The sequence below is a fragment of the Gossypium hirsutum genome, chromosome D07 (assembly GCF_007990345.1).
Source record: "Gossypium hirsutum isolate 1008001.06 chromosome D07, Gossypium_hirsutum_v2.1, whole genome shotgun sequence".
Lineage (NCBI taxonomy): Eukaryota > Viridiplantae > Streptophyta > Magnoliopsida > Malvales > Malvaceae > Gossypium > Gossypium hirsutum.
This window is the reverse complement of record NC_053443.1, coordinates 40368794-40385693: the sequence shown is the minus strand read 5'-3', so window position 1 is coordinate 40385693 and position 16900 is coordinate 40368794. Positions and strand designations below refer to the sequence as shown.

At 31.2% G+C, this 16900-nt stretch overlaps 1 protein-coding gene across 1 annotated transcript; it reads right to left on the bottom strand.

Moving 5' to 3' along the window:
- Positions 1-8051: 8051 nt before the first annotated feature.
- LOC107955092 (serine/threonine-protein phosphatase 7) lies at positions 8052-13916 on the bottom strand. The gene is made up of 5 exons (XM_016890807.2): positions 13140-13916; positions 12223-12717; positions 9824-9970; positions 8408-8515; positions 8052-8338 (listed from the first exon to the last, which is right to left on the bottom strand). Exons 1-5 carry the CDS (start codon positions 13647-13649, stop codon positions 8255-8257), a joined length of 1344 nt encoding a protein of 447 aa, XP_016746296.1. The 5' UTR covers positions 13650-13916; the 3' UTR covers positions 8052-8254.
- Positions 13917-16900: the final 2984 nt, after the last annotated feature.

Below are 16900 nucleotides of genomic sequence, written 5' to 3'. Positions count from 1 at the left end.
AAAAATATTGATATATAAAATTATTTCCTATTAATATATCTCCATGCATTTTTAGAAAACATAATAATTTAGGTATCACAAATATTACATTATCTATGTATATTGGTACGCTTCTATTTTTATATTGAATAATGGCTTCGTTACAATCTATTCCTAAGGCTCTTATTGGATGCTTCATAGGTTCCCATTTTTCTAAAGGAATAACATTTTTTCTGCAACTACTAGTTGTAGCTCCAGTATTTAGGGTCTGTTTGATTGACGAAATTGATTTTTCGGAAAATCATTTCCAACTTTTCCAGCGTTTGATTGGCAGAAAATATTTTCCATTTGGAAAATGAACTCCAAAACAAGGGAAAATGGGTTACATTTTAGGGAAAATGTCTTACCCTTTCAATTTCCGTAAGACGTTTTCCGTGCTCTCCTCTTTATCGCCTCCTTCATTACTTCCTTCATTTCCGGTAGAAAACTGCTTCTGTTTATCGATTTTTCAGTAACTTATTTTTTTAATTATTCAATACTTGTTTTTTAACATAATTACAAATAATTTATTTGATATTAGTTTTTTTCAATTTATAACAATTAATATTGTAGCTTAATAATTGAGTATTATTATAAATAAATCATTGCAATATATGTAAAAAGAATTTAAAATATAAAAATTTATTAATATATATTAATATATGTAAAAACAACTTTTCCGAAAAATATTTTCAAAAAATCTGCCAAGCAGCAGAAAATATTTTACACAGATTCAATCAAACACCAAAAAATATTTTTCAGTAAATCATTTTACAGAAAAGTAAAACATTTTCCATAAATCATTTTACGGAAAATATTTTACTCTCGATCAAACAGACCCTTAGTAAAGCATGTAAAAAATATGTTTTATATTCTCTAAATTGAAATGTAATTTCAATATATGTATAATATTTTCTGGATTGGAAATTTGAAAATGTAATATCATCACTTTCCAAGTTTCATTTGTTCGAGTATTATTGAAGTTTATATTTATTTCATTCTAATGTTTCTAGAAGATACGAAATTTCTACTTGGTTCTATAGGAAAAATAGGAATATGAATTGTTTTCATTCCTATTGGTGTTGAAGATATATAACTTCTACTTGAATTTTCCTCATCATCTATTTGAGTATTTGAGGGTCAAACTAGACTATCATTTGTATTTGTTATCGTCGTATTTTTAAAATATAATTTATTGCCAGACGACACATATTCTATTGTACTAACTGGTTTAGATGTACTTGAGCTATTAATTATTTCTATCATCCAATCTTTTGGAATTGATAGATCTCTTAGATGTAACAATTTTTGTTATATTTCAGTAGTGATTTTATTAGATTCAAAGAGTTTAATAATTTGTTATTAATTTCTTTAATTTCTACTTCTGTTGTATTAGTATATTCATTAATAGAAGTCCAACTGATTGCTAGATCTTCAGGTAAATCATTAATTTCAGAATTTTTTATTTGAATTCTAAGACATAAACATTCTTCTATCAAAGTATTTGTAATAGATATAAAGTAATTTGGTTTAACTTTAAATCCTATTACTCCTGAATGTAAATTTGATTGAATTCCTCAAGTGCTTTTATTAGATTTTCAAATCTTTTATCTAATAATACTGCTATTATTGGTATATCATGTCCTCTTCTAAATAATGCTCTATGAGTTATCATTATAATCCCTAAATGTATATATCTAACTTGGGGATATTTCTTTTTGATCCTCTTAATTTTGTCTTTAGTAAATATTGGAATTTCTGTTAATCCTCCTCTAGTATATTTGGAAACTACATTACCATTTATTTTTTCTATGTCTTTGACACCAGATCTTATATTTAGATATTTTATATATTTCCTCTTTAGAAATATGATTTTTATTAATTTGTTCTATTAGTTCATCAAAAATTCATTTTCTTCTCCGATTATATTTCCTAATTTTAGATCTTGTTGTTCATTATTAGGAATTTCTTCTAACTGATTATTAGAACTACTTCCTATATTAAACATAAATATATATTCTTCACTATCTGTAGCAAAATTTTTTTCTAATATTAATTTGTATAATATTTATTCAGGATTTATTTCCTCTTCGGAACATATTTCTAAATTTTGTTCTTCAAGTGTTTTAATCATTTTTCTTGCAGTTTTCCCTTTATTGGGACAATTTGGTGCTATATGAACTTCTTCATCACATATGAAACATTTACATTTTTTTAAGGATTTTTAGAAGTTTTTCTTCTAATAAGTATTTTCTTCTTATTATTACTTGAATTTTTTTATCTTATTCCAAGGTTTCCATCTAACTAGCTTATATCTCCTAGTTTTCTTTTTATGTTTTTTATAAATATTAGGACGTGCTAATTTACATCCAAATTCCCATTCATTTTCTAAAAATTGTGTTCAATGTTTATTACATAATTTATGCTTAACTTGTATGGAAGTCTTACTTTGTAAGCAATAACTAGTTATTTTTTCCTTTGCAAAATTAATTCTATTTCCTACAGAATCTATAGTATCTATATCTACACAAGATATTTTGCTATGTTATATTTTGCTATGTTTTTCTAAATAAGAATCGTATTTTTATAAAAATCTCATCCCATGGTGATGGTAATTTATGGAAATATTTTTCTTCCAAAATTCAATATTTTCATATTTTTAGTTTTTGATATTTATGAAGAAATTGTTTAGAAAATCTTCTAAATATCTAATGCCACATAATTTAATTTTTGACAACACATAAATAGATAGACTATCTTGATATTTTTTTATCAGTATAGCCACAAAATTTTGTTTTTAGAATATAAGTTAATCCTTTTAATACATCTTTGGGAGTTTGAATCTGGTTGATTAATTGTCCTTTTTATTCTTTTCTTTTTCCGTTTCTTCCCATCTTCTTAGGAATTGTAAAACATCTCCTTGAAATGTTCCAACAAAATAATTTAAATTGTTTTCTTTTGACCAAGTATTGTTGTTTACAACAATAGTTATAGACTGTGCCCAATCATCTATGGTTTTTTCATAGTATTCTACAGGAATATTTGTAATATCTAAATATATTTCTCATTAAGCAACAGTTCTTTTATTTAAATCGTCTATCCCATGTGAAACAGGTTGGGTAGTTGTAATAGCCTGATTTTCAGTGGTGTCGAAAACAGTGGTTTGAGGCCACTAAATTCGCCGAGTAAGCTCGTAAATTTTATTATTTAGTACTTACGAGTCAAATGTGGTTTTAGAAAGATTTTTGAATTAGTGATTTGAATTTAATAATAATAATTAGGTCGAGTGGTTTTAGAAAATGAGGTATCAAGGCCTCGTTTCTATACATCGAGACGTAAACATTTTTATAAATATTTACAGAGTGTCATTAAGGTAGAATTAAAGCTTCGATAGAAAATTTTAACGTTTTGATAGTTAATTAATTAAAAATGACTAAATTAAAAAAAGGTGCAAAACTTGTGAATTATAAGAAATAGTGATTAAATGGTTTAAATGATAAATAAGGGAGGACATAAAGAGTAAATAAGCCTAAAAGAGATGGCTGAGGCGGCATAAGTGTGAAAATAATAATAAAATAATGTGAATTAATGGCAAAATGGTAAATTTAGTGAAATTAAACATACAAATTAGAAAATTAAAAGATTTCTAGGCAATTCTTCATCAATTTTTCTTTCAAAAATGCCATAGGGGAGCTCTTTGAGCTGGTTTCCATATTTTTGCTTCATGTGAGTTCAATTCTTGCCCTTTTTCTTGTAATTTTTTATGTTATTGAGACTTTTATAATTAGGTCCAACTAAATATTACCCTAGTTTTTTATTTTACTGGAAATTTTGAAAGTTACCATTGATTAATACTAGATGTTTTTGATGAAGTAACATGGATTTAGAACTTTAATTTTGTTGTATGATGATTTTATAAAGTGATTTTGTTAAATATTGATTTTAGGAGCAAATTATGAAGAAGTTAAAGAATTAGGGTTTGGTATTAAATTTATGTTTTATCAAGGGTTGTATGATAGCCTAGAATAGTTAGATAAATTATTAATTGAGAAAAAAATTAGTTAATTTGATAGATTAATTAGTTAAGGGACTAAATTGTAAAAGTTGTAAAATTTTAGGGTAATTGTGTAAATTTGAAAAATTGAAGGGTATTAATTGTGAAGTGAATTGGAACTGAAGTATATGCTAATGAATGAATAATTTTATATTCTAGATCAAGATCTCGTAGATACTCATGAAAAAGGGAAATTAGCACAATAGTCCCTGAACTTTTGCAAATATTACAATTTAACCCAGGTAAGTTCGTACGGTTAAATTTTAATATTTATATTGAATTGATGAATGGTATTATGTATTTATTCTATTGTTGAGAAATCAAATATTGTTAAAGTTATAAATTTGAATTGAATATTCAGATTAAATGGAACGCGAGATTAAAGTACATTCGGCATTCGGTGAATTGACGGCATTGGAGGAAAATGACAGCAAATTACCCAAGTAAATTGAGGTTCAGCATTTGTTGTGAACTTTCATGTTTACTTTCCGTTTAGCTCTCACGAGCTTCTGTTTAACTCATATGAGTTTCCGTTCAGCTCTATTGAGCTTCTGTTTAACCCTTATGGGTTTCCGTTCAGCTCTTACAAGCTTCTATTCAACCCTTACGGGTTTCTGTTTAGCTCTCATGAGCTTCTGTTCAGCCTTCGGGCTTCTGAAAATAATGTACTATTATCCGTAAGCCATTCTCTGATTTGAGAAGATTTGGTAAGTGATTATGTAATTGAAATTGAAAGACATATTATTTGTTATTGGTATTGATTTGAAATAAGTGTATTCATCGATTGAAGTTGTGATTGGCAGGGAGTTTACATTGAATGAATTTATTTAATTGATGTGTTATAGTAGGCTCGGTAAGATTTATGTTTAACTCATCGAACTTACTAAGCTTCATTAAGCTTACTTGTGTGGTTTAATGTCTTTGTAGATTTTCGTGAGGTCGGAAGATCGGATCAGCACATCAAGTCACACTATCCAGCTTATTCTGGTAGTTTTTGAAGCGTTCAACATGGTTTATATGGCATGTATAGGGATTGATGTGGTTATGATGGATATATATGCTTATAGGTATTTAGTTAGTAGTAAACCTTAGTAAAATTTATTAAATAGACTAAATAGGTAAGTTTGAGTATTTAAAGTATATGTGATGATATATTGTATATAATACATGAATTTGGCTTGTTTTGAATGTTTTGTTGTGGTATATTGATGTGTTAAAATGTTGTGTTTAGGTTGATACCTAAATGGGTGAGAAAAGTGATCTTGAAATGGTCTATTTTCGTCCACACGGGCAGAGACACAGGCGTGTGTCTTAGCCATGTGTGACACACAGCCTAGCACATGGGCGTGTGGTTTGGTCATATGTCCTCAACATCTTTAAAATTGAGAAATAGAATGCTTAAAATATTCACACGGCCTAGCACACGGGCATATAGCTTGGCCGTGTGACCCCTGCACTTTAATTTTACAAGTCAGTATGCTCACATGGCTTAGCACACGGGCGTGTGGCTTGGCCGTGTGACCCAAGTCAATAAGCACCCCAATTTGGACACGGGCTGCGACACGGCTGTGTGCCTCAATTTCGAATGCCCACACAGCCTAAGTCACGGACATGTCTCTTGATCGTGTGAGCCACACGGCCTAGCCACACGGGCGTGTGTCCCTTGTTCCTTTGAAAATTTTTGATATTTTCTGAAAAATTTTGAGTTTCCAGTTTAGTCCCGATTTATTTCAAATGCGTATTTTGGGCCTCGAGGGCTCATATAAGGGACAATATGAGTGATTGTGATTAGTTTCTAATATGTATGTTAAATGATATGAAATGTTTGTATTTGATCTGAAAAGTTTGGTAATGCTCCGTAACCCTGTTCCAACAACGGATAAAGGTTAAGGGTGTTACAGTAGATGACCTAAATTTTTAGATTTTATTTCATTAGTAGCAATATTTTCGGTTTGATTACAAAAAATTCTAGTTGTATTTTCAACTTGTTCATATTTTTTTATTAAAGGATATTTCATTCTTTAATTTTTATTAGATGTCTTAATAAATTTATTCTTCCAATATTCTATAAGTTGTTTATAGGACTGGAAGTTATATTTTTGTTGACAAGTACAATTTCTTTTCTGTTTTTCGGAGTTTTTATGCCTTTTATTTTTAATAGATGATTCTTCAGAGCAAGTGTCTTCTTCTTCTGACAAAGCTAATATTGTATTACTATTACCATAATATAAAGGACCTAAATCTATTTCTTATTCTATTTTTTTATTAATAAGAACTTGTTCTAATTTATTATTAACTTCAGATAAAATATCTTTAAATTCATTGTTCAAATCTAATTCAGTTACTTCTCCTAAATTATTTATTTATTATTCTATTTTATTTACTTTATTATATAACTTATGAAAATATATAGAAGTAATATCTATTAAACTATTAAAACCATTACTAATTGATGAAATATTATTTTCGTTTTTAGAGTCAATAAGCATAGTATGATTGCAAATTTTATCTTTGTATAGACAATCAGTTTTTTAATGAAATTTATCTTAGGTTACCTAAACTGTATGTTATCTATTAAATTCTCTTACTTTAAAACGCCTATCATCTCAACCAGGAAAAAAACAGACAACAGTAAAACAGAATAACAGAAATATGAGTTTTAAGATAAATAACCATGAAATAAACAAAAGTGAGAATAAATGATAAAATTTACAATGAATACTATGATATTATTTTTCCAGAAATCGTTACACTATAGCTCTAATACCATTTACAGAGAGGACGGATGAAGGTTAAGGTTACAAAATGAAATTTGTAGTAAAGGAAAGATTTACAAAAGAGAGAAAGGACTTAAAACTTTGAGAAGTAACTTGAAGGAGAACTTGAATGCAAAACTTCAATCTAGAGGTGCTCATGGGCCGGGCGGCCCAGCCCGGCCCGACGGCCCGCCCGAAATATGGGAGGGTTTGGGTAAAAATATAGGCCCGAAATATGGGCTTGGGCAAAAAAATGAGGCCTGATTAAAATGGGCCGCCGGGCCTCGGGCACCACTTTTTTGGCCCGGGCCCGGCCCGGCTTGGCCCGAATATAATAATTTTTTTTATTTTTTTATTTTTTTTTAAATTTTAAAATACTTTTTTTAAAATTTTTTTAATTTTAAAATATTTTTAAAATATATATATTTTAATTTTTAAAATAAATTTTTGGTATTTATTTAAAAAACGGGCCGGGCCGGTCCCAGGCTTATGAATTTTTTCCCGAGCCGAGCCTGGGCAAAATTCTAGGCCCATATTTCGGGCCGGGCCAAGCCCGGGCCTAAGACCCGAGCCAAAATTTTTTCTAAGCCCGGCCCGATCCTGGCCCAACCCATGAGCACCTCTACTTCAATCCTATATAACTTACAAAAATATATAGAAGTAATTATCTATTACTAATTGATGAAATATTATTTTTGTTTTTAGAATCAATATGCATAGCATAATTGTAAATTTTATCCTTATATAGACAATCAATTTCTTCCATAAAATTTATCTTCGATAACCCCATAAAATTTATCTTAGATAACCGTCTGTTTTCTATTAAAATTCTCTTACTTAGGACAAAAACAGGCAACAATAAGATTGAATAAAAGATATCCGGATTTTAAAATAAATAAAAGTGAGATTTTATAGTTGTAGTAAAGGTAAATGTTTTGGACGCGCTAAAAGCCAAATGGTAAAAAAATCTCTTATTTGCAAGTTATGCATCTAAAAGGCTCAAGTATGCATGTACTGTGTAGTATGCATAAACCTGATTTGAAAACCATAGATTAATTGCACAAACAAAAATTTAGTATATCAACTTACTTAAAAAGGGCAAAAACTCAATGTTTGACGTCCCATCAAAGCTATATCAACTCTACAACAACAACAACAAAAAAAAAAGATACAACTGCCACTAGTCTACAACTACCATCACGTCCTGTCTGTCTGTCCGCCCATTTACTCTTAACATTTAACTATAAATAAATCATATTAATTTAATACAAGGATAGGTTTCTTTTACAGCATAACAAACAGCTTCAAAGTGAAAGGAACATGCTTTTTGTTACCAAATAATTATATTAATGAAAATTCATTAATACCATGTACAACTTTCAAAACTAATGAATAGTGATCATGAAAAGCAAATAGAGCCTGGCCATTACAAGTCAGTAGTCACCATTGAAGCTAAATCCAAGTCTTCATCAGAATCAATCACCTCCTCAAAGTCATAGTATGGATTCACCTGCACATGTGGCATTTATCTTTATGATGTTTACAGCAACAGCCAAAAATCTACAAGCCAGTTTGATACCTTGGGTCTTGGGGTAATTGCTTCAAAACTATGAAATTCAGGATTATCAAAACCAGGGGGCTTTAGTACAACATATGCTCCTTTGTTATTGTATCTCTCTTCTGTTGCCTGCATCATAGAAAAATCTTTTTAGTTAAATAAAAAATAAAGTGCTGTGGCTGTTCTAAGGAAATGCTGAAATCTGCTTTACAAGTCAAAATACCAACAGATACAAGATATGGAGAATATGCCCCCACGGCAAATATATTGTTCTGGTTCCCACTAGAATTTTATCCAAAATTTTCCTTCATATATGACAGCAACATAAAAATAGATAGATATACTTATATGCTAGACGTGGATCTTTAACAGGTATCAGTACCGTCACATACAGTTATTACTGTTAGCTTCATCCATGAGTGATGTTAAACCCCACACCCTTGATAGCTACAATGGACGTGCTATATGGATGGGTTGGAATACAAGATAGGATTAGTATTTCGTATCCACTACTTCATGGTAACATGATTAAGTAAAATTCCAGAATGACAACACTGACCCTAAACAATAAGTGCTGGGACTTAATGTCAGACTACTAAGAGCCACCACCAGCAAAAGATGAGTGTAGTTGAGATAAGATAGCTATAATGGATGTACTGATATTTAAGAAAAACCAGGAGCAAATACTTGAGTGAATTGGAAGAATGAAGTTACAAAGCATATATATGATAAAGGTGATATGGTGTTAAAGGACCCTGCTCTTGATGATCTAGACAACATATCTCCTTAAAGCACACAATTGCAGAAAAATGTTCTTTTTAGTACTGATTACTTTGTATTAGGTAGGTCCTCTTTTTTTTTTTTTGGGGGGGGGGGGGTGGGGTGGGGTTGGGGACGGGGTACTAATAATACATCCATTATACCAACAATACAAACTAACAAATGGAAAAGGAAGAAGTCCAAAAACATTAGCTCATTCTACTTTAGTAATTTACTTGAGCAAGATATTCATAAACAGATACCTCACTTGCATGCATAGAAAACACAAATCAACCTTGGTACATCAAGTATATGTAAATTTAAGATATGTATACCCTTCTGAGTTTTGATGCATTTCAACAAGACCACATAACTTCAATCTAACCATGCCCAAGAAACAGAACAGCTTTTTAATTCCAATATGGAAGCCAAAAGATACATTAATAGGCATTCAAACCTCCTAAAACACTTCAATGATATCAAAAGACATCCACATATAACCACAAAAAAGTAACAGTAATATAAAGTCTAGGTATGGATCCATAGAAAATATTCAAAAGGATGAAACTTAAGCCAAAACATGTACATAATTTATCATTTGTTTTCGAGATCAAAGCAGAAACCAGGCATTTAAATCTTGAGGGACAACAAATAAAGCATTGAAGATCATGAAGATACCTGAAATTGTGGGTAGTCTGGAGCACTAAATACAGTTATCAGTTTCCCCGATTCCACATCATGATCTATTGTGTATCCTTCATCCATTCCTCCAAGACCAGGCCTTTTTTCTCTTGCATCTGGGCCTTCATGCGACCTGATAATTAGCTGAGGCAATTGCACCAAACAACCACACTGTCAATATTTTGCAACACAAAACAAGAGCTAGCCGATAAAATTAATGGCTGTGATGACTAATATGCAATTATGTAACATATGACTTAATTTCACTCAAACAATAAAAATAATATCAATTATATTGAACAAAAAGAATGGCAAAGTCTGAGAAGAAATTAAAGTGTAAAAGCTCAATTTTACAGCGTCAAGTTGCTATCTTACTTATAGTCTCCACACTTGCAAGTTGCAACCACAGTGCAAGTTTTGACAGGCAAACCCTACAACAAGTCATTCCCCTAACACACACTATAATAGATATGCATGTTCAAATCATACCAGATGTAGACTAATTACCATTTAGATAATGCATTCAGTCCCAGATTTAGACTCAAATCTAGGCAAAAAATTTGTATAAGATGTTCCTTCAAAATTGTTCAGTTCATACCAGAACCACTGCCAACTCTACTCTTTCTACATCCTAATATAGGGTCAAAACCTAATTTATACATAGCTTACCATGAATCACACGGGTTTAGACCCCAAAAAGAAATTCACTTGTCCAACCTGAACTGCATTTTTCTCCATATTCTTTTTCCAACCCTGCATCTTACTGAGATAAATAGTTTTAACTTTCAGCAATCACTAGTATAACTCCATTTCACAGCCTTCCATTAGAAAACCAACAACTGTTTTATCAAATCTTTGTTGATAGACAACAATTGATGGTTCAAGCAGTGTCCTCATTAAATTGCAGATTGAATGCATAAATTAAAGGATAGAAAGCACCTAAGAACATCTCTGTTGTGGATGCTTGGTAGTTGTTAGGTAGGACTATTAAGAGAAGTTGTTTGTAGGACTCTTCAGAATAAATTGTTTTCGGACTCTTAAAATAGAAGTTGTGTTTGGTAGGACTTTATTTACTTTCTTTAATTATTGTAATCTCTATTTAAAGGGATGATTAATAGGGTCGAATTTTACCAAAACCCTAAAAAGAGATTTAGGTCTGTAACGAGTCCTAAGGTTTTAGTCTCCCTATCAATCCCAAATTCACGAATGTAACAATTTCATATCAAAGCCAACAATTCTTAGCAATGGCAAAATTGTGGTAGGCAAAGTGGCAATATGCACAAAGCTCAAGTATATGTGAAGAGAGATAGAATAAATATGCAAGCAGCAAGTGGATGAAATTTTTGCTGAGAACAAAACTCAAGCATCCGATCAAATGCTTGAAAGAATGGATAACATGATTGCTAGTAAACAAGTTTGTAGCTCTAGGATAGATATCAAGGTAGACCCCTAACTAAACAAAAGCATACCATGGCAGCCTCTACTGATTTCGCTTCCCTATCTTGGTTTCATGGGTTTAAACTTGGTGAGGTAATTTTGTAAATTGTGAATGTTGGTAAGAAGTTTGAAAGATTTATTCAATGGTACTCGTAGATAAGAATAAATATGTGGAGGTGCACAACCCCTATCAGTTTCAACTGTTAGTAATGGAAAGGAATAATGGTGTGGTAGCAGTCATTCTATCTAATAAAATGATCTTTAATTCAACTAAAAGGAAAAGGATGATCAATGGATGTGTGAGCACCAAACCAGTTCCAATCTCTCTTGAGGAATCTACGTCTCGCCAAGTTTATCCTAACTCTGAGCTTGAGGACAATCTCTTTTCCAGGAGGGGAATATTTTCTGGATGCTTAGTAGTTGTTAGGTAGGATTTCTAGGACTTGTTAGAAGGAATCTTAGAATAAAGTTGTTTTAGGACTCTTAAAATAGAAGTTGTGTTTGGTAGGACTTCATTTAATTTCTTTAATTGTTGTAATCTCTATTTAAAGGAACGACTAATAAAACAAAGGCAAGTCACATTTTACCAAAACCCTAAAAGGAGATTTGGGTCCCTCTCTAACCAGTCCTAAGGTTTCCGTCTCCCTTTTTTAATGAGATGAAACATCAATCCCAAATTCACATACCTAACAATCCCAAATTCACATACTGGAATAACAGTATGTTACATAACATCCTCTTCTCATTAAACATAGAACTTATTGAAACATAAATAGCATGTTCACACTAAGAGAAATAAACCATCTCGTAAAAAATTAACCGAATACCAAACTGCTTAAATGCCTCTACTAATGATGATGGAGAGTGACGGCAATAGAATTTAATTATAAAATGACCAATTCATTTGTTAAAAATTTAACCACAAATGCTTTAAATGAAAAACATAATCACAATAATACCTTTAGTTTGAACTTTTTTAAGAATTCCTCCGTGCAGTCAGGGCCCCATAACAGGCCAATGCCTCTCTCCTTATTTGGGGAAAGACCAGGTTTCATTGATGGATCTGACCATAGCACATCACCAGGAATCAAATTCAATCCTTCCCAAGGAGGATCGAGGACTGATCTTCGAGCTTTAGATAATTCCTCCAAAGAACCAAGGCATAAGGCGTTGGCTTCAGGGATGAGATTTATCCTACGATTCTTCTTCCCTTTTGACCTTCTAGAAGGAGTGACAGAAATGCTGCGGAAAAGCCCCCCGTGAGCAGTATATACACGCTCAGCAATTATAGAGGCCAAAGGTAGTCCTTCAAAGCATCCCAAACATTTTCGATACACATGCTTACCTTTATCCCCATACTTTGCCAGAACTTCCTTCTCAAACCCATAAGTAGAGGTGCAGTATTTGGATTCATGGTTTCCACGAAGGAGAAACACTCTATGCGGCATGAAAACCTAGAAGAATATGGTATCTTGTCACACGTTAGTTAGTTATCAAAATAGCATATAGTATCTAGTTTTACCAATAAATCAGTGTGAATATCAAAATCCAATGTATTTCAAGGAAAAAGATTATCAGCTTACTTTCTGGAACATGAAATGAGTCTCTAGATTAACCACAAGAGGCAAGCATGATTACAAGTAGGCTTCTACAGCATGGTTCGAAATAAAAAACAAAATGAAAATGGCATGCTAATGACAAATGCTACTCTATAAATGATTGTCAGATCGATAATCGAGAGTGTTAAGAAGCTCCTTCTAGTTGTAGGGTCAAAGTCATTTACAAACAGAGTATGAAAGAAGGTATTCGTAAATTACTAAGAACAAATGGAATAAAAGAGTATTCTTTGTAAAGAGTAGTTGAAAATTGGAAGTACCTTCCAGGCTAGCAAGAGCAAGAAAGTCTCAAGACCCCAAGCTCCCCTGTCAACATAATCCCCATTGAAGACAAATATCCGATTTTGGGCAGGAAAGCCAGCATCTTGGAGCAGGAATAGAAGATCATGCAATTGGCCATGAAGATCGCCAACCACTACGACCGTTGAATCGGAGTCGGGGATGTTGATTTGGAGGCAATTGGGTTCCTTGTGGAGGATCTTGGAAGCAGTAAGAACGAGGGCATCAAAAACGGGAACTGGAAACACGGAGGGGAAAGCCGAGGGGGCCAGATTTCTTGAACTCCACTCGAACACGGACATGAGATGCTGGATCCACTCAAGGCAGAGCTTGCCATCAGGGGGCCAAGACAGAGGGTCTGGAGCAACAGTTGGGAGTGAGGACGGAGAGGGGTTGTCGCTGTAGGTGACGGCGGTGGAAGAGGGGGAGCATGCAACCGCATCTGCATCTCTTGAAATTGGACTGATATTATTGCTGTCATCAGAAGACATAGTTTATCTTAAAGAAAAAAGAAATCCTTCGAGAAAGGTTGCTTTTTTTCCTATTTTTCAGACGATAAACTGTTTCAAGAAATTTGGAAACCCTAGCTAGAACATTCAATTGCAAAAATTATGTTATTTTGGTTGATGACTTCACATTCCCCACCGATCTAAATTACTCTGCTAGAAATATAGGCATTCTCTGGTTATAATCATATTTCATAAATTTTGTCAAAAAGGAAAATATTTTGCAATGAGAAATATATACGCCTTGCACACGGAACCGCACATGTAAATTACACATTTGGTAATTAAGTAGTTGATTATAGTAAGCTTCCATAACCTCCCCGGTAATTGTAAATAGTTTATCTGATAAATAGGTAAAACAATTTCTTTTTCATAATTTTTGTTATTTTTTCATAATTTTGGATGCATCCCCGTAATTATTAGTAATTTTTAATAATTTTTAATATTTTCTCATAATTTTTTTATGCGATCAGGATTTCTAATATGATTTGAAAATAAATTTTTGACTAGAAAAATCAATTTTTTGATATAAAATAAATATTTTTGCATATTAATAAAATTTGTTATATCTACAAATAAAATTTAGAATTAAAAATAAATAAATAAATAAATCAAAATTTATAAGACAACCAATATTTAGTAGTCTTTTACAACTTCCCATGTTTTTTTGTATTCACCTCATAATTTTTTTTGGTATTTCTTATATGTTTTAGTATTCTAAAAATTACGAGAGAATACAAAAAATATAAAAAATACAAAAAAAATTTGGCAGTACTAAAATAATATGATGAAATGTAAAAAAAGACATGAGGATATTGATTTTGTTCGTCTTACCAAATTTGTTTTATTTATTTAATTTTTCATATTTTAAAAAAATTGTCATGAATTATAATTTTTTCTTACGAAATTTAGCATGAAAAATAATAATTTAAAAGTTACGAAATTTTTTCCTTAAATAATCTTATTGGAATTTTTTTAATATTTAAAAATAATTTTTTTACCCCAAAAATATATTTCATTCCAAATCGTCATTTCGAAACCATACCTAAAATTTTGAAGGTATACTAAAAAAAATGAAGTAACAAATTTTTTTTGGAAATACCAAATGAGAGAATACAAAATATATAAGAAAGTACAAAAAAATGACTAACCACCAAAAGTTATGATGGAATACAAAAAAAATGAGAAAATACCAAAAAACTCGAGCACCAAAAAACACAAAGAGGAAGAATAAAAAATTAGGAGGGAATAACAAAAAAATGAGGAAATATAAAAATATTATGAGGAAATAAAAAAATTTACGAGGAAGTGACAAAAAATCGTAGAAAGTACTAAAAACATGAAGAAGTACAAAAAATATGAGGAATTATAAAAATTTATAAGGAAATGCAAAAAAACATAAGGAAGTACCAAAAAAAAATCTGTAACACCCTATACCTGCCCCGATTGCCGAGCCCAAATAACAGGACACTCACCAAACCTCACAACTTTCACATTCCACACAATATCATTTTCATACAATCATCATCCCACTTAAGAATTTATAGAAGATTTAACTCTAAAATACTCTAGGAAACATTAAAATTTAGGAAACATACATTAAACGGCCATAAAACAAGTTAAAAACATGCTTACGGACCGCTTAATGAAAATTTCCAAAGAAGTCACATAGGTATTGATACACACATACTGGCATCGATATTTCTCAAAATAGGTATCGATACCGTTCGAAAAATCGATACCTTTTTAACATTTTGTTTTTCTTCAAAATTCAAAACTCAGCAATTTATTGATACAATTCAAAAGTATCTATATTTTTACCCCGAGTATTAATACTCGAGAACTAGTATAGATACCAAAATGAGCAATTGTTTCCTACACATTCATTTCAACTCAAAAGTATTGATACGTATGCCACTATTATTAATACCACTGTAAAATTCTGTAAAAATTTTAGCAAAATAGGGCATTCCACATACTCAATCACATACCACTTCAATGTGAATCCATAACTTCCATATTCGACATCAAAATATCCATATTTGAAGTCCAAAGCGATATAAATAATTTCAACGAAACAAACCAATAAACTAATAACAACGCCCATAGACCAAAGAGTATTAAAAACAAAATAATCATTTCAACCATCATGATAATAATCAGCCAACAATTCAATCACATTATCTTATTCGCACACTTCAAAAATAATAGCAATAATATCACCTACTTAAACACTAAGCCTAACTTGGATCACTTCCTTGGAATTCCACACCGCCCACACCGGAAACACTAACTATCTGCAAAAGATTAGAAAAAAACGTGTGAGCTTAAACAAGCTCAGCGAATGATCGGGAAAAAACTACCAATAAACATGATATAATACATTAAATGAGAACATCTAAATAGGTATCGATACTGTTTGGAAAATTGGTACATTTTTAACATTCTGTTTTTCTTCAAAATCTAAAACCCAGCATTTTATCGATACAATTCAAAAGTATCTATAATTTTACCCCGAGTATCCATACTCGAGAAATGGTATCGATACAAAAATGAGGAATTGTTTCATGCACATTTGTTTCAAATAAAAAATATCGATATATATGCCCCGATTATCGAATTCTTAGTATAATTCTGCAAAAATTCAACTAAAACAGGGCATTCCGTATACTAAATCACAAACCACTTCAACATGCATCCATAACTTCAATATTCAACATCAAAATGTCCATATTTGAAGTCTATAGCACTATGAATAATTTCAACCAAGCAAACCAATAAACTAATAACAAAGTCCACGAACCTAAGAGCATTGAAATCAAAATAATCACTTAAAACATCATGATAATTTCAACTATATTGTCTTATTCCCACAGTTCAAAAATAATAGTAATAATATCACCTACTCAAACACTAAGCCTAACTTGGATCAGTTTCCTAGAATTTCACACCACCCATACCGGAAACACTAACTATCTGCAAAAGTTTAGAAAAGAGTGTGTGAGCTTAAACAAGCTCAGTGAACGATTGAGAGAAAAAATAAAAAATAAACACAATATCATACATTATATGAGAACAACTAAATGGGTATCAATATTTCTCAAAAGAGGTATTGATACCATTTGGAAACTCGATACCTTTTTAACATTCAATTTTTCTTCAAAATCTAAAATCCAACAATTTATCGATACAATTCAAAAGTATCTAAATTTTTACACTGAGTATCGATACTCAAG